General features: G+C 39.6%; 1 protein-coding gene across 1 annotated transcript in view; it reads left to right on the top strand.

Moving 5' to 3' along the window:
- The window catches only part of SLC6A11 (solute carrier family 6 member 11), a 106,443-nt gene extending 92,467 nt beyond the window's left edge, over positions 1 to 13,976 (top strand). The window contains exons 9-15 of the mRNA XM_040592396.1: positions 404 to 528; positions 2,639 to 2,751; positions 4,127 to 4,264; positions 9,316 to 9,418; positions 10,321 to 10,421; positions 11,763 to 11,933; positions 13,794 to 13,976. Coding sequence (XP_040448330.1) covers positions 404 to 528; positions 2,639 to 2,751; positions 4,127 to 4,264; positions 9,316 to 9,418; positions 10,321 to 10,421; positions 11,763 to 11,933; positions 13,794 to 13,946 — 904 coding nt within the window. The 3' untranslated portion in view covers positions 13,947 to 13,976. The remainder of the gene's footprint in view (positions 1 to 403; positions 529 to 2,638; positions 2,752 to 4,126; positions 4,265 to 9,315; positions 9,419 to 10,320; positions 10,422 to 11,762; positions 11,934 to 13,793) is intronic.
- The last annotated feature ends 901 nt before the right edge of the window (positions 13,977 to 14,877 follow it).

Below are 14,877 nucleotides of genomic sequence, written 5' to 3'. Positions count from 1 at the left end.
AGGAAACAAAGTACTACTATTTTTATATAGTTTGTAAATAAGTTCATATCCTCTAGAATACATTATTACAACTACTGTAGAAAAAATGTTTTTTAACACCATTCTTATGGTATTTTTTCATGTTTTTTAAAGATTCTATTGGAAAACAGTAAGTGAGTAGCAACAGGTTGGTAATTGAATCAGTTAAAACACAAGCGAGGGTATTATGATGGCACCTTCCTGCAAATGCTTACGCCTGACTGATTTCCTCTCAGGCATAATATCAGTTGGGAGCTTACTGTTAATGAGCAACTTAATGTCCATTCCTGCAGCTTGGGGTTCTGCTATGAGTCCTATGGCTCAGCAGATGAAAGAAACCCAGGCTCTGGAGATCAACTACACTGTTTTTTATTTATATTTTCAGAGACTGCATCATGCTCTGCTGCTTGAACAGTGGCACAAGCTTTGTTGCTGGTTTTGCTATCTTTTCAGTTCTTGGATTTATGGCTTATGAACAAGGCGTGCCCATTGCAGAAGTTGCAGAGTCAGGTAAGTTCCAAAAGCAGTTTTCTGAGTTAAAAAAAAAATGCCCAGAAGTTGCTGTCAGAATACATAGTCTGTGCCATGTCTTATGGATAAGTTGACAGTTTTGCAAATAGTTTTACAAAACTCCTCTTAAAATCCTGTTACCTGACTCATCAGAATAACTGCTAGAGGCAGAGTTCTCAGCTATTTTGATGGTCATATGTTCATGTGTGAAAAACATTAAGTGCATAGCACCAAATTCATCAAGTTAAGGAGCTATTGTAACACAAACTTACTCCAGCTGAGCATCCAGAAGATTGTTTAGAAGAGGTATGTTGCTCAGTTATGCCCCTTGAGTATTATGAAAGGAGCACTGTTTTCTTTAAATGAGACAATCCACAGAAATACTTGTTCCTTCTGAAAAAAAAGAAGGAAAAAAAAATAATAAAAAAAGATATATCTATTAAAGAGTTGAGAAACCGACTGTTTAGGAGAAATGTTTGGAAGTCCTCTGAAGTCTTGCTTAATGTATAGTATCCAGATACAGATCTCCAACAGTCAGATGGCTAATGCCATCTCCTAATGTCAGCAAGTTTTTCTCCCAGGGACATACACTGAGACACATTCACTCTGGTTGATTAAGTATAAAAGTTCTTGTTTTGAGTCGAGAAAGGCACGAAGGCCCAGCTCTACAAGAAATTAACCATCTAATGTTCATTACTGTCCCTTGGAGTTAGGCATCCAATGAAAGTTAATTGCTCTTTAACAACTTTGTGGATGTAACATCTTTAAGCATCACTTAAAAGTCAACAGAACAAAAAGAACAGGAGTGCTGCCCAGAAAGAAAAGCAGTATAATGCTGAACAGTTGAGGAGAAATGAATCCCATGAAGTTAGTCAAGGTTAGCAGGAAAACTGCAGAGCAAGTAGAGCTTCACCAATGCTGTCACGGAAAATATTTCTCTTTTCTTAAAGCCCTCAAGACAACTGGCACCAATACTATTATAGAAACTATATAGGAAAAGGTTAAAAGACTATAGCAACTCTGGAAATTATAGGAGCTTGTAAATACCACATTAAATAAAAAACAATAGCATGTTCACAGGTCTTCACTGAAGTTGTTGCAGCAGGAGCACAGAGGTACTCTTGTCAGCCTTATGATACTGCCTTTGTACCCCTGCTTTAAAAGCTGGCTAACTTCAATAAAAACTGTTAAGCATGAGAGTCTGCAGCAGCTGAAAAATGGGCACCGGTAAATAAGAACAAGAAAATATGAGCTAGGTGAGATGGTATTTTAGCAGATTGGAGAAGTTACCAGTGCTATTGCAAAAATGTTCTAATGTAAAGATTTCTGTAAATACGCAGCCAATGAATTAATGTTATGTACCAGCAGCAGGACTCAAAAACGCAGAGCAGATTTTGAACAAACCAGTAGACATTTAGCTCGCACCATGTATGGTTTCCAAGATGCAGCTCCTACCACTGACTGCATTCTTGCACAAATTGTCAGATACATACCATCTTGGGGAAAAAAAAAAGATTCCAGAATATGTTAAGAAGTTATGTAAGGCAATCACAAGACTGCATGTTATTTATTTGTTATCTTGTCATATATCCACACAAAGAAGGAGAACATAAAGTGCGGTGATGTCTTAACAGAAGTTTCGACCTTCAAACATTTGGACAGGATATAGGAAGAGTTGATGTGATGTTACTAATTAGCCTCATCACCAAATATTTAGACTATTAGAGGTGTAGGGTTTGTCAAGGTTGCCAGTCTTGTATTTAGCTCCTCTGGTCTGCCATAAAAGAACCACCAAGTTGTGGTGGTTTGTCCCTCGCCAGCAGCTAAGCATCCGCACTCCTGTTCACTCACTCGCCCACCCCAGTGGGATGGGGAAGGGAACAGAAAGAGAAAAAGGGAAAAAACTGGTGGGTCCAGATAAAAACAGTTTAATAAGTGATACTGTGCAAGCACTGCTCAGGAGTAGCCGCAATGTTGGTGTTGGCAATGTTCTTCTACCCAGAAATCCAAAACATAGCACTGTACAGGCTGTCATGAAGAAAGTTAACTCCATCTCAGCCAGACTCGGTACACACGTACAAACTATTTCCTTTCATTTCTTCCTTTTCAGGACCAGGACTTGCATTCATTGCTTACCCTAAAGCTGTTACCATGATGCCTCTTTCTCCTCTGTGGGCAACTCTGTTCTTCATGATGCTCATATTCCTTGGATTAGATAGCCAGGTATGAAACAAGTATTTTGTGGATTCCCTAGAATCTATATATCAGCATCCTTGATATAAACAGCATGTAATCTGAGGAAAGAATGAACTCTAACTTAATTTCTTGCTTAAAACCATTGATTCAGGTTCCTTATTTTAAATCTTATTTACATGGTGTGAGAGATTCTGCTATGATTTACTGCGAACACTGATTCAGCCTGACTACAGCTTTCACTATTAACATGGAAATCAGTTTGAACTTAAATATGGGTGATTAAAATTCACGGTTCAGTGAAATACCAGTCTGTCTTCTTTTCCAATTTTTAAAGCACTTTGCAATGAATTTTGAAACTGAATATCTGATAGTGATAACGTAAGTTCCTACAGTGTATTTATACTTCAAGATAACATAGCAAGAGATGTGTAGTCATGTTCTGCAGCAAAGTGACAGTACAGAAGTTGTCCTTTCTATGTGACCATAAAAATTGTGAAAGCCGTTTGATGAAAAATGTAAAGTAGCTAGCATTTTTAGCATGCAGTTCAGCTCTCAGCATGATTCGTTTCAGAAAGTTTTTGTTTATAAACTGCGAATAAAGCTCTTCAGTGCTTATATTGCATGACATTTCCAATCATTAAACTTAATGTTTTCATAACTGCTCTTTTTCCTGATCTGACTTTTTTTAAGGTCTTTAAAAATGAACAATTCCTGAATTTCACTCTTGACATGTTCCAAGGAAGCAGGCTTTATATTGTCTACTTTGGGGCATTAAATTTGGTGCCTATTTTAGAAACTTTGCTTCAGAGCCCTGACTCAGAAGCTCAGGGCTCTTGCTTTCTGCTGATTTTTAAAGTTAGTAAGAATGTTCCTTCCATCCTTCATGAGATGTACTTGGTTGGCTTGGGCACTTAATAGCTCTATGGAACTTCCCTCTTCTGTAAAATGGGAAGAACTTCTCAAAAAACCCTGCAGTTCATTTAGCAGTGCTTGAAGGTACATGGCACTGCGTATCACTCCTTTGAGTGGCAAGGTGCAGGATGCTTAGGGTGAAGATCTGCTGCAATCCTATGAACAGTTTGGACATCATTTAAGTCCCATTCAAAGCACATTTGAAAGTTTTAGTATTTATGTAATCCATCTGCTACAGGGCAAATACCTTCTGAGATAATATTAGTGGATTCAAATATTTGAATTTAGTAGTTGAATGGAAATCCATACTTTGTAATTCTGAAATAATGTTCCTCTCAGTTTGAGCTTCTGCTTATAAAGTGTCCTCAGGGATCATTCAGTCTCTGTGATGAGAACATAGAAGGATATTTGAAGTGTTTGGTAGCAAATCCAAATCCCAACAGCAGATGAGACACATATTTAATTTGTCCTTTCCTATCATTTGTTCTAGTTCGTGTGTGTTGAAAGCCTCGTGACGGCTGTTGTAGATATGTACCCAAAGATATTCCGAAGGGGCTACAGAAGAGAACTGTTGATTCTTGGCCTATCCATTGTGTCATACTTCATTGGCCTAATAATGTTAACGGAGGTAAGATGTGCTTTGTTGTGCTACTGCAGAAAAAAGGAAATGAGTTCCTGTTTATAATCGTAACAGATAAAACATGAGAACATTTGTCATAGACAAATTTCACTGTCATGAATATGACTACAAAATACTTGAGAGACTTTTCTTTTCAACTACTGTGTAACTTTTGAAATGGAAATGTATCCTAATATTTTTCAGTTGAGCTTAGGTAATATTTTAATAAAAGTTATGTTGCCAAGGAAATTCCATCTGCTTAGAACCAGCCAACCAGATATACTGGTCACAGTTTCTGGTTGCTTACTCTGGGCAGACCACCCTGAAAACAACTACATTTTGTATTATTAGATCCATAAAAAAGATGAAGTGAAAATAGATAACTAAAACATCTTTCATTTTTCTATCAATAGACCAAGTCAATCGATACAGCCAATCTCTGAGCAGAAATTGCTTCAGTAAGAGTGTGTGTGTGTGTGTGTGTGAAATAAAAAAGATAATTCCCTCCCCCCCCCCCCCCCCCCCCTCAAACCAGGGTGTTTGCTTTGGGATGTTCTAAAGCAAAAAATCCTGAGGGTGTCAGTCCATCCCATCAGTTCATGACACAACGTGTCTGCCACTACTGCGTTTGGTACCAGGTTGGGGAGGGTCTCTGGGTTCCTTTGGTGCTTGGCAGGAGTTTAGTGCTTTACAGAATAAGTTACATCAACAGTCTTCCTCCCCTTCACTTTACCCCTCAGAAAGAAGAGGGGCAGAACCCATAATTTTCTCTGCCCATATTTTTCTGCTTGCTGGGCCATCAGAGCCTCCCCATATCAGGGAGCGAGAAAGGAAAGTTTCATGTCTGAGGAGCTGTAGAATTACACATCTGAGGAATGTTTTTCCAGGGAAGCCTGGCTGTATTAACCATGAAGGGCCACGACGTGTCTCTGCCGTGTAGCAATCTCAGGCTGGGTGTCCCAGTGAGGCAGCCTCCCAGGGCTTCAGGAGCTCCCCTGAGGTCGCTTAAATTCCCCCTACAGAGAGCCACAGTCCTTAGACTATGTGCTTTGCAAATGACTGTTACTGAAAATAAGCAAATTTCACCCAAAAAAAGGTGTTACGCAATTGTAAGCATATCGATCTGTTGTCCTCAGTATGCAAGTTTTTACAACAAATAGAATAAATAAACTGATCAGAATATATTAGCTTTATATATCCTTTCAAGCAAAGAATAACTAAAGGTGGGAAGCAAGGTGGAGACTAGGACAACATGAAAGTTTTAATGTTTATTTTAGTTTATGCCAGACTAATCAGATCTCTTCTTCTGATAATAGATATGACACTGTATCAAGCAAATGCAGTTGAGCAGAAGTTTTATATATTGCAGTGAAGGAACTGAAAATTCTCCACAAGAAAAATTATTGATTTTATTCAAAAGAAAAGGACTGGAACAAGTACCTGGGCAAAGAGGAGATGACGACTATTGGTGTTAAAAGAGACAGTAGCTGAAATGAGATTCTCACTGAAGATACACAGCACTTGGTAGCAGTTTTATCTAGTATCAAGTAGTTGACTTGCTGTGAAAACAAGTCACATATAGTCATTGGCTACACACAGCTAGCTTTCTGGCGATGTAGTCCTCCTTCATTTTGCAATTTTGAACCTATTGGCAGATTTCAGTCAATTTAACAGAAGTTTCAAAGATAAATACTTTTTTCATGAAGGTTCATCATTCACGGAAGTTGGCAGCCAGATAGACAAGGTGTAGAGGTGTCCTTACTGTTCAGAAGAACAATGCGTAAGTTCAGTCTTTATTAAAAACCAGAGAATTCACTAAAAAGCTGTAGCCTAATGACTGCATGAAGAATAAGGGCTCACAGTTATATGTAAGATTTAAGCCCAAATCAGGTTTTATTAACTCTGATGTTCCTGGGTCACAGAAGAAGGCATGATGGTGAGAAAGGACTTGATGACCAGAGTATTAAAGATAGGGTAGACTGTAGCAGCACAAAGTATAAAGTCATCCATATAGTAGTAAACATTAGGAAACAGACGTATCTGGATGTGAAACTAAGCACTACAAATACGCTGTAGACATAAATCTATGTTTCTTAGATGTTTCAGGAAGGTATTTCCAATTGAGAGGTTGTCCCGTGACAGGACAAGGTAGTAGTCCCACTGTAATATTTCGTATGACTTTGGGTACTTGTATCCAGGCGGGAAGAGCGTGCAAAGGAAGAGCAGGGAGGGTGATCCTAGGAGTATAGAGCCAATGACACCAGAAAGTAGCAAAATGATAACGTTAGCAAGAGTGTACGATTGCTTTTTGTAAATGCATCATAGATATATCAGTGAGTATAATCATAAACTATTTCTGCAAAAAGAATGGCTCCTTCTCCCTCATCGCCAATCCAGGGTGTATAAGCTGGCCATGAATAGTTAGGCTGAAAATTTAAGAAACCTATCTGTCCATCAGTACAGTGAGGTTCTAGGAGGTTTTCCAAGAACAACAGTTCTGGCTCTAAACTGGAATTCAGATTGTCAGTTAGTTTATGAAAGCTCTTATGTGACACAGTTCCCTGTGAGAACAGAGGCGTTTACACTGGCTGATTAGGAGTTCCTTCCAGATGTGTGTCCCTATAAGTAGAGCATTGGAGCAGAGCAACCTATAGGGATCAATTTGCTTGTAAACGTTCGTACTCTCAGTAAGATAAATTGTCTTTGCTATGTAAAATGGGGAAGTTTTGGAATAATTCCTCCCACAGTGCAAGTGTTGAGCAGAGCAGTGAGAGATATGTCAAGATGTACAGGCTAAAAGAAATATAAGCATGAAGAGTGAAGGGGAAGGAAGTTTTCCAAAATGACAGGAATATTCTTGCAGGAGTTTTGCAGACTTGTTTTCCTTACATTGTATTTTCTTAGTTGCTTAGTTTCCAGGTTGCTCAGGTATTTGCTGAACCTCACCATGAGCTCTTTGCAATAAAGATGTTCACTTGTGAGATTTTGGAAAGCAGTCAGCTGGCAGAGCTGATTAAAAGCAGTGTACTTAATAATCAAAAAAGAATCTGCATTACAAGGAAAAAAATCTCATTTAATTAAAAAAAAATTCCTTCAACTTATTCATTCCAGTCTGGAGTTCTGACATTCCACAGTGCTTTTACTATAACTTTTTGCTGAACAGAAACCTTAAAGGACAGAGAAACACTTTTTTCTCAGTATCGCTAGAGAGACATAAGTTATTACTGAGAGATGTGACTTAATTATACCAACTAGGCAATCTAAGTGGCTGTCATCCAGTGCAGAAATGGCATAGGGGTGGAGAACCTCCACTCCACGGTCGTTCAGCAAGGCAGCAAAGCGTTATGCCTGAGTGAGACTTCCGAGGGTAAATAGATATCCCAACGCTGTCCTACCCTCTCTTGCATTCCTAAATACACATTCCTGGATTTTATTCAGGCTTTGGATTATTCATAAAAGATATTTTACCTTATAGGAAAAATTTCTCTTTCATCTATATGGTAAAAGCATTGATTTTGCCCCAAATTCTTAAACATCAATGCAGTTTTATATACAATAACCTTAGAACATTCTTCTGTTCTGTGAAATGTAGCCAGGATTTCAAGTTCACAGAGTCTATCTTAACTTACCTCCAGTCAGTTAATGCAGAGAAAAAAGGGGGAAATCCTAGGTATTGTTTTTGATTTAGTTTTCTTTATGTTTTTAGGGTTCTCTTCCATTTGCAGAAATTGTCTGAGATGTAATGGATCATATGTACTACCCAAATAACATTACATTTCAACTGAAGAGATGATCTCAAACCCTTATTTCCTTCACATAGCTTTCTGCAAAGAGGGAAGTCTTAGGATTCCTTTCTACTGAAATGATCTTTTGTGAATTTCCTCCTCATTATTATTTCAATATTGAATGAATATGTCATAAAAGATGAAGTATCTTGCATAGAAAGTGGTGTAATATTATTCATATAATTTTATTAGTCAGGTTATCCATAATGTTATTTAATGGACTTCATAGGTTTTCTTCCCATCTTGCCTGAAGGCAAAGGCTCTAGAAAGCCAGCCAGTTCTCCGAACAGCTCTGACTACTGTAAGCAAGAGAAAAAATACAGGAAAAGAAGAAAAACATTAATGTCTTTAATATATGTGACATTTGATATAGTTGAGTCATAGTCAAACAGTAAGTGAGGGCATCTTAAACACATTTACCCTTTTCATACTGGCTGGTGTTGTGGCACCGCTGAATGCAGAGAATTACAGCACACTGATGGCATTGTGTGCATTGCGTACAGATGCTGCGCCAGCTTAAGACACTGCTAAGTTTTGGCTGCTCAACTTTCCGGAAGTGCAGAAGTTGCTATTTTAAAGCCATTTGGAGAACAATTTTTAATTTGTTAGGAAAACACTTTTAAAAAGCTTGCTTGGAGTCAGGGTGATTTATTTACTTATTTATTTATTTATTTTAATTTTTGGTGTGTCAGATAATAATTACTTATTTCAGTAATGTGGCTTAAAGGCTGTGAGCTATGTTTAAACTTTACAGGTCACTTTACTGGTTTTACAGTCCCCATGTCATTGAAGGGTGATTCTAGTAGCTACATTTTCCCTTCTTTCTTCACATTTTAACTAATTCTTTTACATATTAATAGCACAGACAGAATTAAAAATTTTCATGCACAGTGATCTGAAGACCAAAAGCACCTGTAGACGTCCACAGCTTGATGTGATAACAAATGAAGTTGAAAAAAAGCATGGAGTTGGGAGAGCGTTTTGGAAACAGAACAGTTGCAGTTCTCTCCACTTCAGGATTTGCTACCTAAAAGCAAATGCACAGTATTCAGCTGGCATAGGGAATAATCTTAAGTGCTATGGAAGACAAAAATCTTTCACAATAAGACATCACTGAGAAATTAATATTCTTTGTTCAAGAAGAAATGAACTTTAGTAGGAAGATTGCCAGGGAACCAAAAGACTGACTGTGTAATTAAAGCCAGATTTGCTACGAAATACTCCTACTGGTGCCAACACAGTATTTTTTTCCCTCTTTCTGTTTTTGTCTTTCAGGGTGGGATGTACGTCTTTCAGTTATTTGACTCTTATGCAGCTAGTGGCATGTGTCTTCTTTTTGTTGCTATATTTGAATGTGTCTGCATAGGCTGGGTTTATGGTGAGTTTCTGAAAATTGCTGCAGTTTTCAGTTTTTATGAAAGTTTTCTATTTGCATAAAAGCAATGTGAAAGCCTTGCACCCTTATGGAGCAGCGCCCTCCACATCCCCCTGCCCTACCATAAGTCAGAAATGTCTTTTTTTCCACTCTAAATAACAAAGATAGTGGAAAATATTTTTTCCCCCGTTGGTCCTTGTTGGGACGGACCTCCACCCCCTCTCCCCAAGGAAAGCCTCAGCTGCCTTAGGGAGGCGGGCTGGCACTAAGTCTTCCGTCTCTTACAAAGCATCTGTGCAGGGCGTGTTCCCTTCCACTTTCAACGCTCACGGATAAATCCAGGGAAGCTGGCGTTCATGCCTTCTTAACCCAGAAGGGACACAGCAGTGTCCCTAGCTCTGCCATTTGTGTCGGTCAGCAAAGTCAAGAGAAAACCATCCCAGTGCGGGGTGTGCTCACGGTGACATCCTCCAGCGTTTTTTTGCACACTATGCACACTGTGCAAAAGTGACTGACAATTTTACTTTGTAAAACAACACGTGAACTTCAGTTCACACATGTCCCCAGCTATCTACCCAAACCAGCATGCATATATCTAGATATATATGTACTCTTTAACTGGGCGTGCCCGGACTTGCTGACCAGAAGCCATCTCTGTCTGACAGCCCACCCACCCCTGCTCTGTCCACATTGCTCAGACACAGACGAGGGCAGCAATCTCTGCCACAAGTGCGGAGCATACGGCAGATGTCTGCGTCAGGGCAACAGCAGCTTCAGCCTGCAACTCTGTCAGAACCTATGTTTTTTTCCTGACTTTTAAATACTAACCTATACAGCCTCTTACATGTACATCCTACATCTTTTCCTTTGGTTTTTGGTTTTTTGTTGTTTTTCTTTTGGGGCAGGCAGCAATCGCTTTTACGAAAACATTGAAGATATGATTGGGTACAAACCACTGTCATTGATTAAATGGTGCTGGATGGTCTTAACTCCAGGTATTTGTGCAGTAAGTATAGAATATCCAAATAACTTGTTTTAGACATAAAGAGGGTTTTCTGTGCATATTATTAGAATTTTGCTGCTGCTAGTAGTTCACAATTGTTGAAAAAAATGCCTGTTGATTTGTAGCATGTGTTTTAATCAAAAAACTCACTCTGTATGATCTGTAAAAATCATTAAATGTTCTGTGAACTGTGAGAAACCTTCTAATTGGAAAAAAAAATTAACTCAGGGCCCTAAATGAACAATTGCCAGTACAATGGAGGCTTTTTTTTTCACTGCGTTGCTAGTATACCTTGTGTCTACCCAGTGTAACTCAAGCTCCTCCAGACTTGTGCTGGTTTCCTTGCTGCTCCAGCCTCCTACTTCCTTCCGTCTTTGGGTAAGTAGACATTTTTCAAAGAAGACAGGACATTTTTTCTTCTAGCAAAAGCAGAAGAGGCCAAAAGAACATCTCATATGAAGAAGGGGAAGGAATTTGCCTTACCAGAAGCTAGCAGTACTGGTGCAAACTCTGGCAAACTGCTGTGGCTACATAACAGGGATAAAATTACAACAGGAGCATGACCAGATTGGCCATAAATTTGATGCACAAGTGCTTGAGGGTTACAGACTAAAACCTTCCGGTTGCCCAATACATAAATGACAGCAACTGCAAACCCACAGATGCTGGCACACCTGGAGATCCAGGTTCCCTTGAACTCTTCCACTTCATTTGAAAACTTGGGAAACTTTCTGACTCATTTTCACCAATGCTGAAATGAACTTAATATCACTTGCTCTTGTACACTCTTTTTCACCACTTTAGAGAAAAGTACATAGTAGCTTTTCTCTATTTCATAAACTGAAATGGTCCAAACTGCTTGAAACCTGTCAAATTTAGACAGATGTATTTGAGTTTTTGTGAGGATGAAAGAGTTGGCCTGCAGAACTGCAGATATAGACAGTGTATTAAGGCAACTTTGAAAGTTTTGGCTTTCCTTTTTCATCATGACAGGTTGGAGAGAACGCAGCTTGTGTTACTTAATCACAGCAGGTTCACGGCAGCAAAACTTAATCTTTCCTGCCCAGGTACTGTTTGCCGTCAAAGTGCAGGTTTTATTGTCATCGAGAGGTAAATAGGATTTAAACCTGAAAGGTTGTTCGTTTCTGTGGAAGCTACTGAGACATGTTATTTAAGCAGTACATGAAAGAAGATATTGCTGGTTGTTTTTTTTCTCTGACTGAAAAGCTTACCTCCAATTTCCATCTTTAGCGAAACTGGCCTTGCCTAAACAGTCAATCATTTTCTTGTTACATAGGCAGTGTTTTTTCAAATACTGCTAGTATGTTTCTCTGCTTATTTCAGGGAATCTTCATCTTTTTCCTGGTGAAATACAAGCCTTTGAAATACAACAATGTATATATATACCCTGACTGGGGCTATGGCATAGGATGGATGATGGCGCTCTCTTCCATGATCTGTATCCCTTTGTGGATGTGCATTAAGCTGTGGAAGTCAGAAGGCACTTTCATAGAGGTAAGACAGATTTTCAGGTTAATGGTACTGAAAAAAGAAATGGGAAGGGAGTGTGAATCCTCGCCTGCATGAGACTAAGCACAATTTAATCAAAAAAGCAATGCCACATACCCGTTCCAGTGGCAGCTCGGGTTAGGCCTCTCAGTCACTGGTGGAAAAAGGGATTTTCTGTATTTTCTTCTCTGTTTTCTTCTGATTTTTTTTTGTTTTCCTTCACTGACTTTAGCCTGTGTTAAACTAACTGATACTATAACTTTAAGATGCTCTGTTCCTACTCAAGTTGTAGCTTAAAATGTCCGTAACATCGGCTAAATCCCTCAAGAAACCAGCCATCCATGCAGGTCGGCTACCTTCTTTCCATGGCTTTGGTGACTGATGTCCATGCTGCCATGCTGTTCCTCCAGCAGCTGGGTAGCAAACACTCACACAGGTCTTCTGGACAGTTTTCCTGATAACAGTTCTCTGAGACAGACAGGCAAAAAGAAACATCCAGTGCCACTTACTAACATGTGGTATCATGTGAGCTCACGTCTAGGCTGAGGTTAAGATTATTAAATATATGACCGTTTCTCCAAAGAAAGACAGTGAAGATGAAAGAAACAACAATATAAACCTTATTCAGCTGTTTAGGATTTCTCATCTTACAGAAAAGCCTAGTTCTGTCATCTGGAGTTCCTTAGATAGTAGTCAGTAAAAGTGGGTATCCCAGTATTGCCTCCTCCTGTCTCAGTACATGCATGGAAGGGACTTTACTTGGTCCCCTTCATGCTTTCTCACGCTTTCTGGTATTCTCTGGGATAAGGCCAGCGTGAAGAACAAGACAGTAGGAACTTCTGTGTCCAGGGTGCCTGAGGCTCGTTGATTTACCCAGCACTTTTGAAGGACCTGTCTCACAGTGCATACCCACACTTCCACGATGATCCCCCACTCACAGTGGAAGGGTGTGACATCTGCGTGTGCCTGAGGGTATCTCGGTGCAGTAGGTACTGCTGTCTGGGATGCAGAAGGTGACATGCCGTTTGTTGTGCTGGCTGATGGCAGTCCATATTGAAATAACTCCATTAAGCTGATTAAATATGGCCTGGAGGCTACCTAGGAAATCTTTGCTGTGGGTATATAAACAAAAACCGAATTACCCATAATACAGTTTTCTTAGCATGTCAAAGAAAGGAAGTTTTACACAAATCTTAACAATAAATATTTCCTTAATGCATCAACCTTACCCTGTCTCTGCAGGTAAAGAGCCTTTGTTTATAGTCTGAAGCACTGCGGACAGGTCATTATCTTCTCCATACATGAATGACAAGAGGGGTTTTTTAATTATACATTTGGCAGCTTCTCAGGAAGCCAACTTTCACCAATACCTCTGCTCCCCAAGCTGGAAGCAGCAAAGTCACTGCTGATGTTATTGCTAGAAAAGAGGAAGTCCTCAGAGGAACAGATATATTTTTCTTTTGTTCTTTATTGTAGCTTAATACACTTTGGCAGTCTCTGGTTTAATTTCCCGCCCCACCCCCCCCCCCCCCAATGTCCGTAATCCTTTGACTATACCATGAGAAACAAAATATACCCATATAACAGCCCTTACCCAAAGTGTTGTGCTGAGTGTCTTTATGGAAAGGGATGCTACTCAAAAGCAGCGTGAAAATTCACTTTGTCTTCATCTTCATTGTCTAGCATCTGGTCTGGCGCAGTTGTAAAGAATTGTGTGGCATGGCATGCGGTTTTACGGGTGCACCTGTAACAGGACCATGAGAAACAGACATGCAAGAGAAAAGGGGTTTATAGCCAATCTGTTTAAGAAATGCGTGTCTGTGGCAAATAAAAAGATAATGATTTCCCTTTTCTCAAATTTTCTAGAAATTCAGGAAGTTGATTACACCTAGCTCAGATCTGAAAATGAGAGGGAAACTTGGAGGAGGAGCCTACATTGCAGCAGTAAATGACTGCGATGCCAAACTGAAAGGAGACGGCAACATTTCAACCATTACAGAAAAGGAGACACATTTCTGAATGAACTATCTTTTTTTTCTTTTTTTTTTTTATAAATAAATAAATAAATAAATAAATTCACTTAATTATAGAGGCTCGCTTGTTTTGCACAAAAATTATTAACCAGTTAATTTTAAAGTGAATATTGTATACTTGTTTAAAAGTGATTTTCTAAAATTACTATATAAGTAATGATTATGTAAAAGAGAAAGAAATAGTATTATATAGTATGTTAGTAATGATTTCTTGTAATATGGTGATTTCGGTAAATGGTTTTTTTTAGAAGTTAGAGGGACCTGTATAATGTGCTGTAAAACTTTTCTACTGTGATTTCTGGCAGGTGTAATGTTGTATAGATGTATGCATTCTAATCTGTAAGCGTTTCAGACCATTTCAGCTTTTAATGTATGTATATAAAGGGGAGCAGGATGCTTTTTTGTTCATATTGGAAGGGACTGTGAGATGGTGGGGGGATGACTTGTAACTGATGCCACCTGTTACTGCCTAAACGTGGGCTGTATCCAAAGCCCGCCGAGACCGGGGACGCCTTTCCGGCCGGGGCCGGTGGGTTTCGCACCAGGCCATGTGCCACCCCCTGCCCAGGCCTGCACGGGGCAAAGCTTTTCTCCCGGGGGGGGTCGGTGGAACCAGCCGCCAGCGCCACCTCAGCCGCGCTTACCCCACCCCTCCACCCCGCTCCGCTCCACCGGGGCCAAAAACGTGCTGGGAGGGGCCCCCTGCTATGTCACATTTTTCTGGAGATTGGGTAGAGAATATTTCTTACGAGCTATGAATTTTGCTGCTCTTGTACGTTAATGGTCTCTAAGATGATGTGTACTGCTTCAGGAGACCCCTGAAACTTTTTCATTTTCTTAAGTGTCTGGGTGGCCGGTACTTCATTTTGGTTGACTCTTCCCATCCCCCGAAGTGAAATGCGTTCATCTGTGCTTGT

The sequence above is a fragment of the Falco naumanni genome, chromosome 4 (assembly GCF_017639655.2).
Source record: "Falco naumanni isolate bFalNau1 chromosome 4, bFalNau1.pat, whole genome shotgun sequence".
In the NCBI taxonomy this organism is placed as follows: Eukaryota; Metazoa; Chordata; class Aves; order Falconiformes; family Falconidae; genus Falco; species Falco naumanni.
This window is presented reverse-complemented; position numbering and strand designations above follow the sequence as displayed.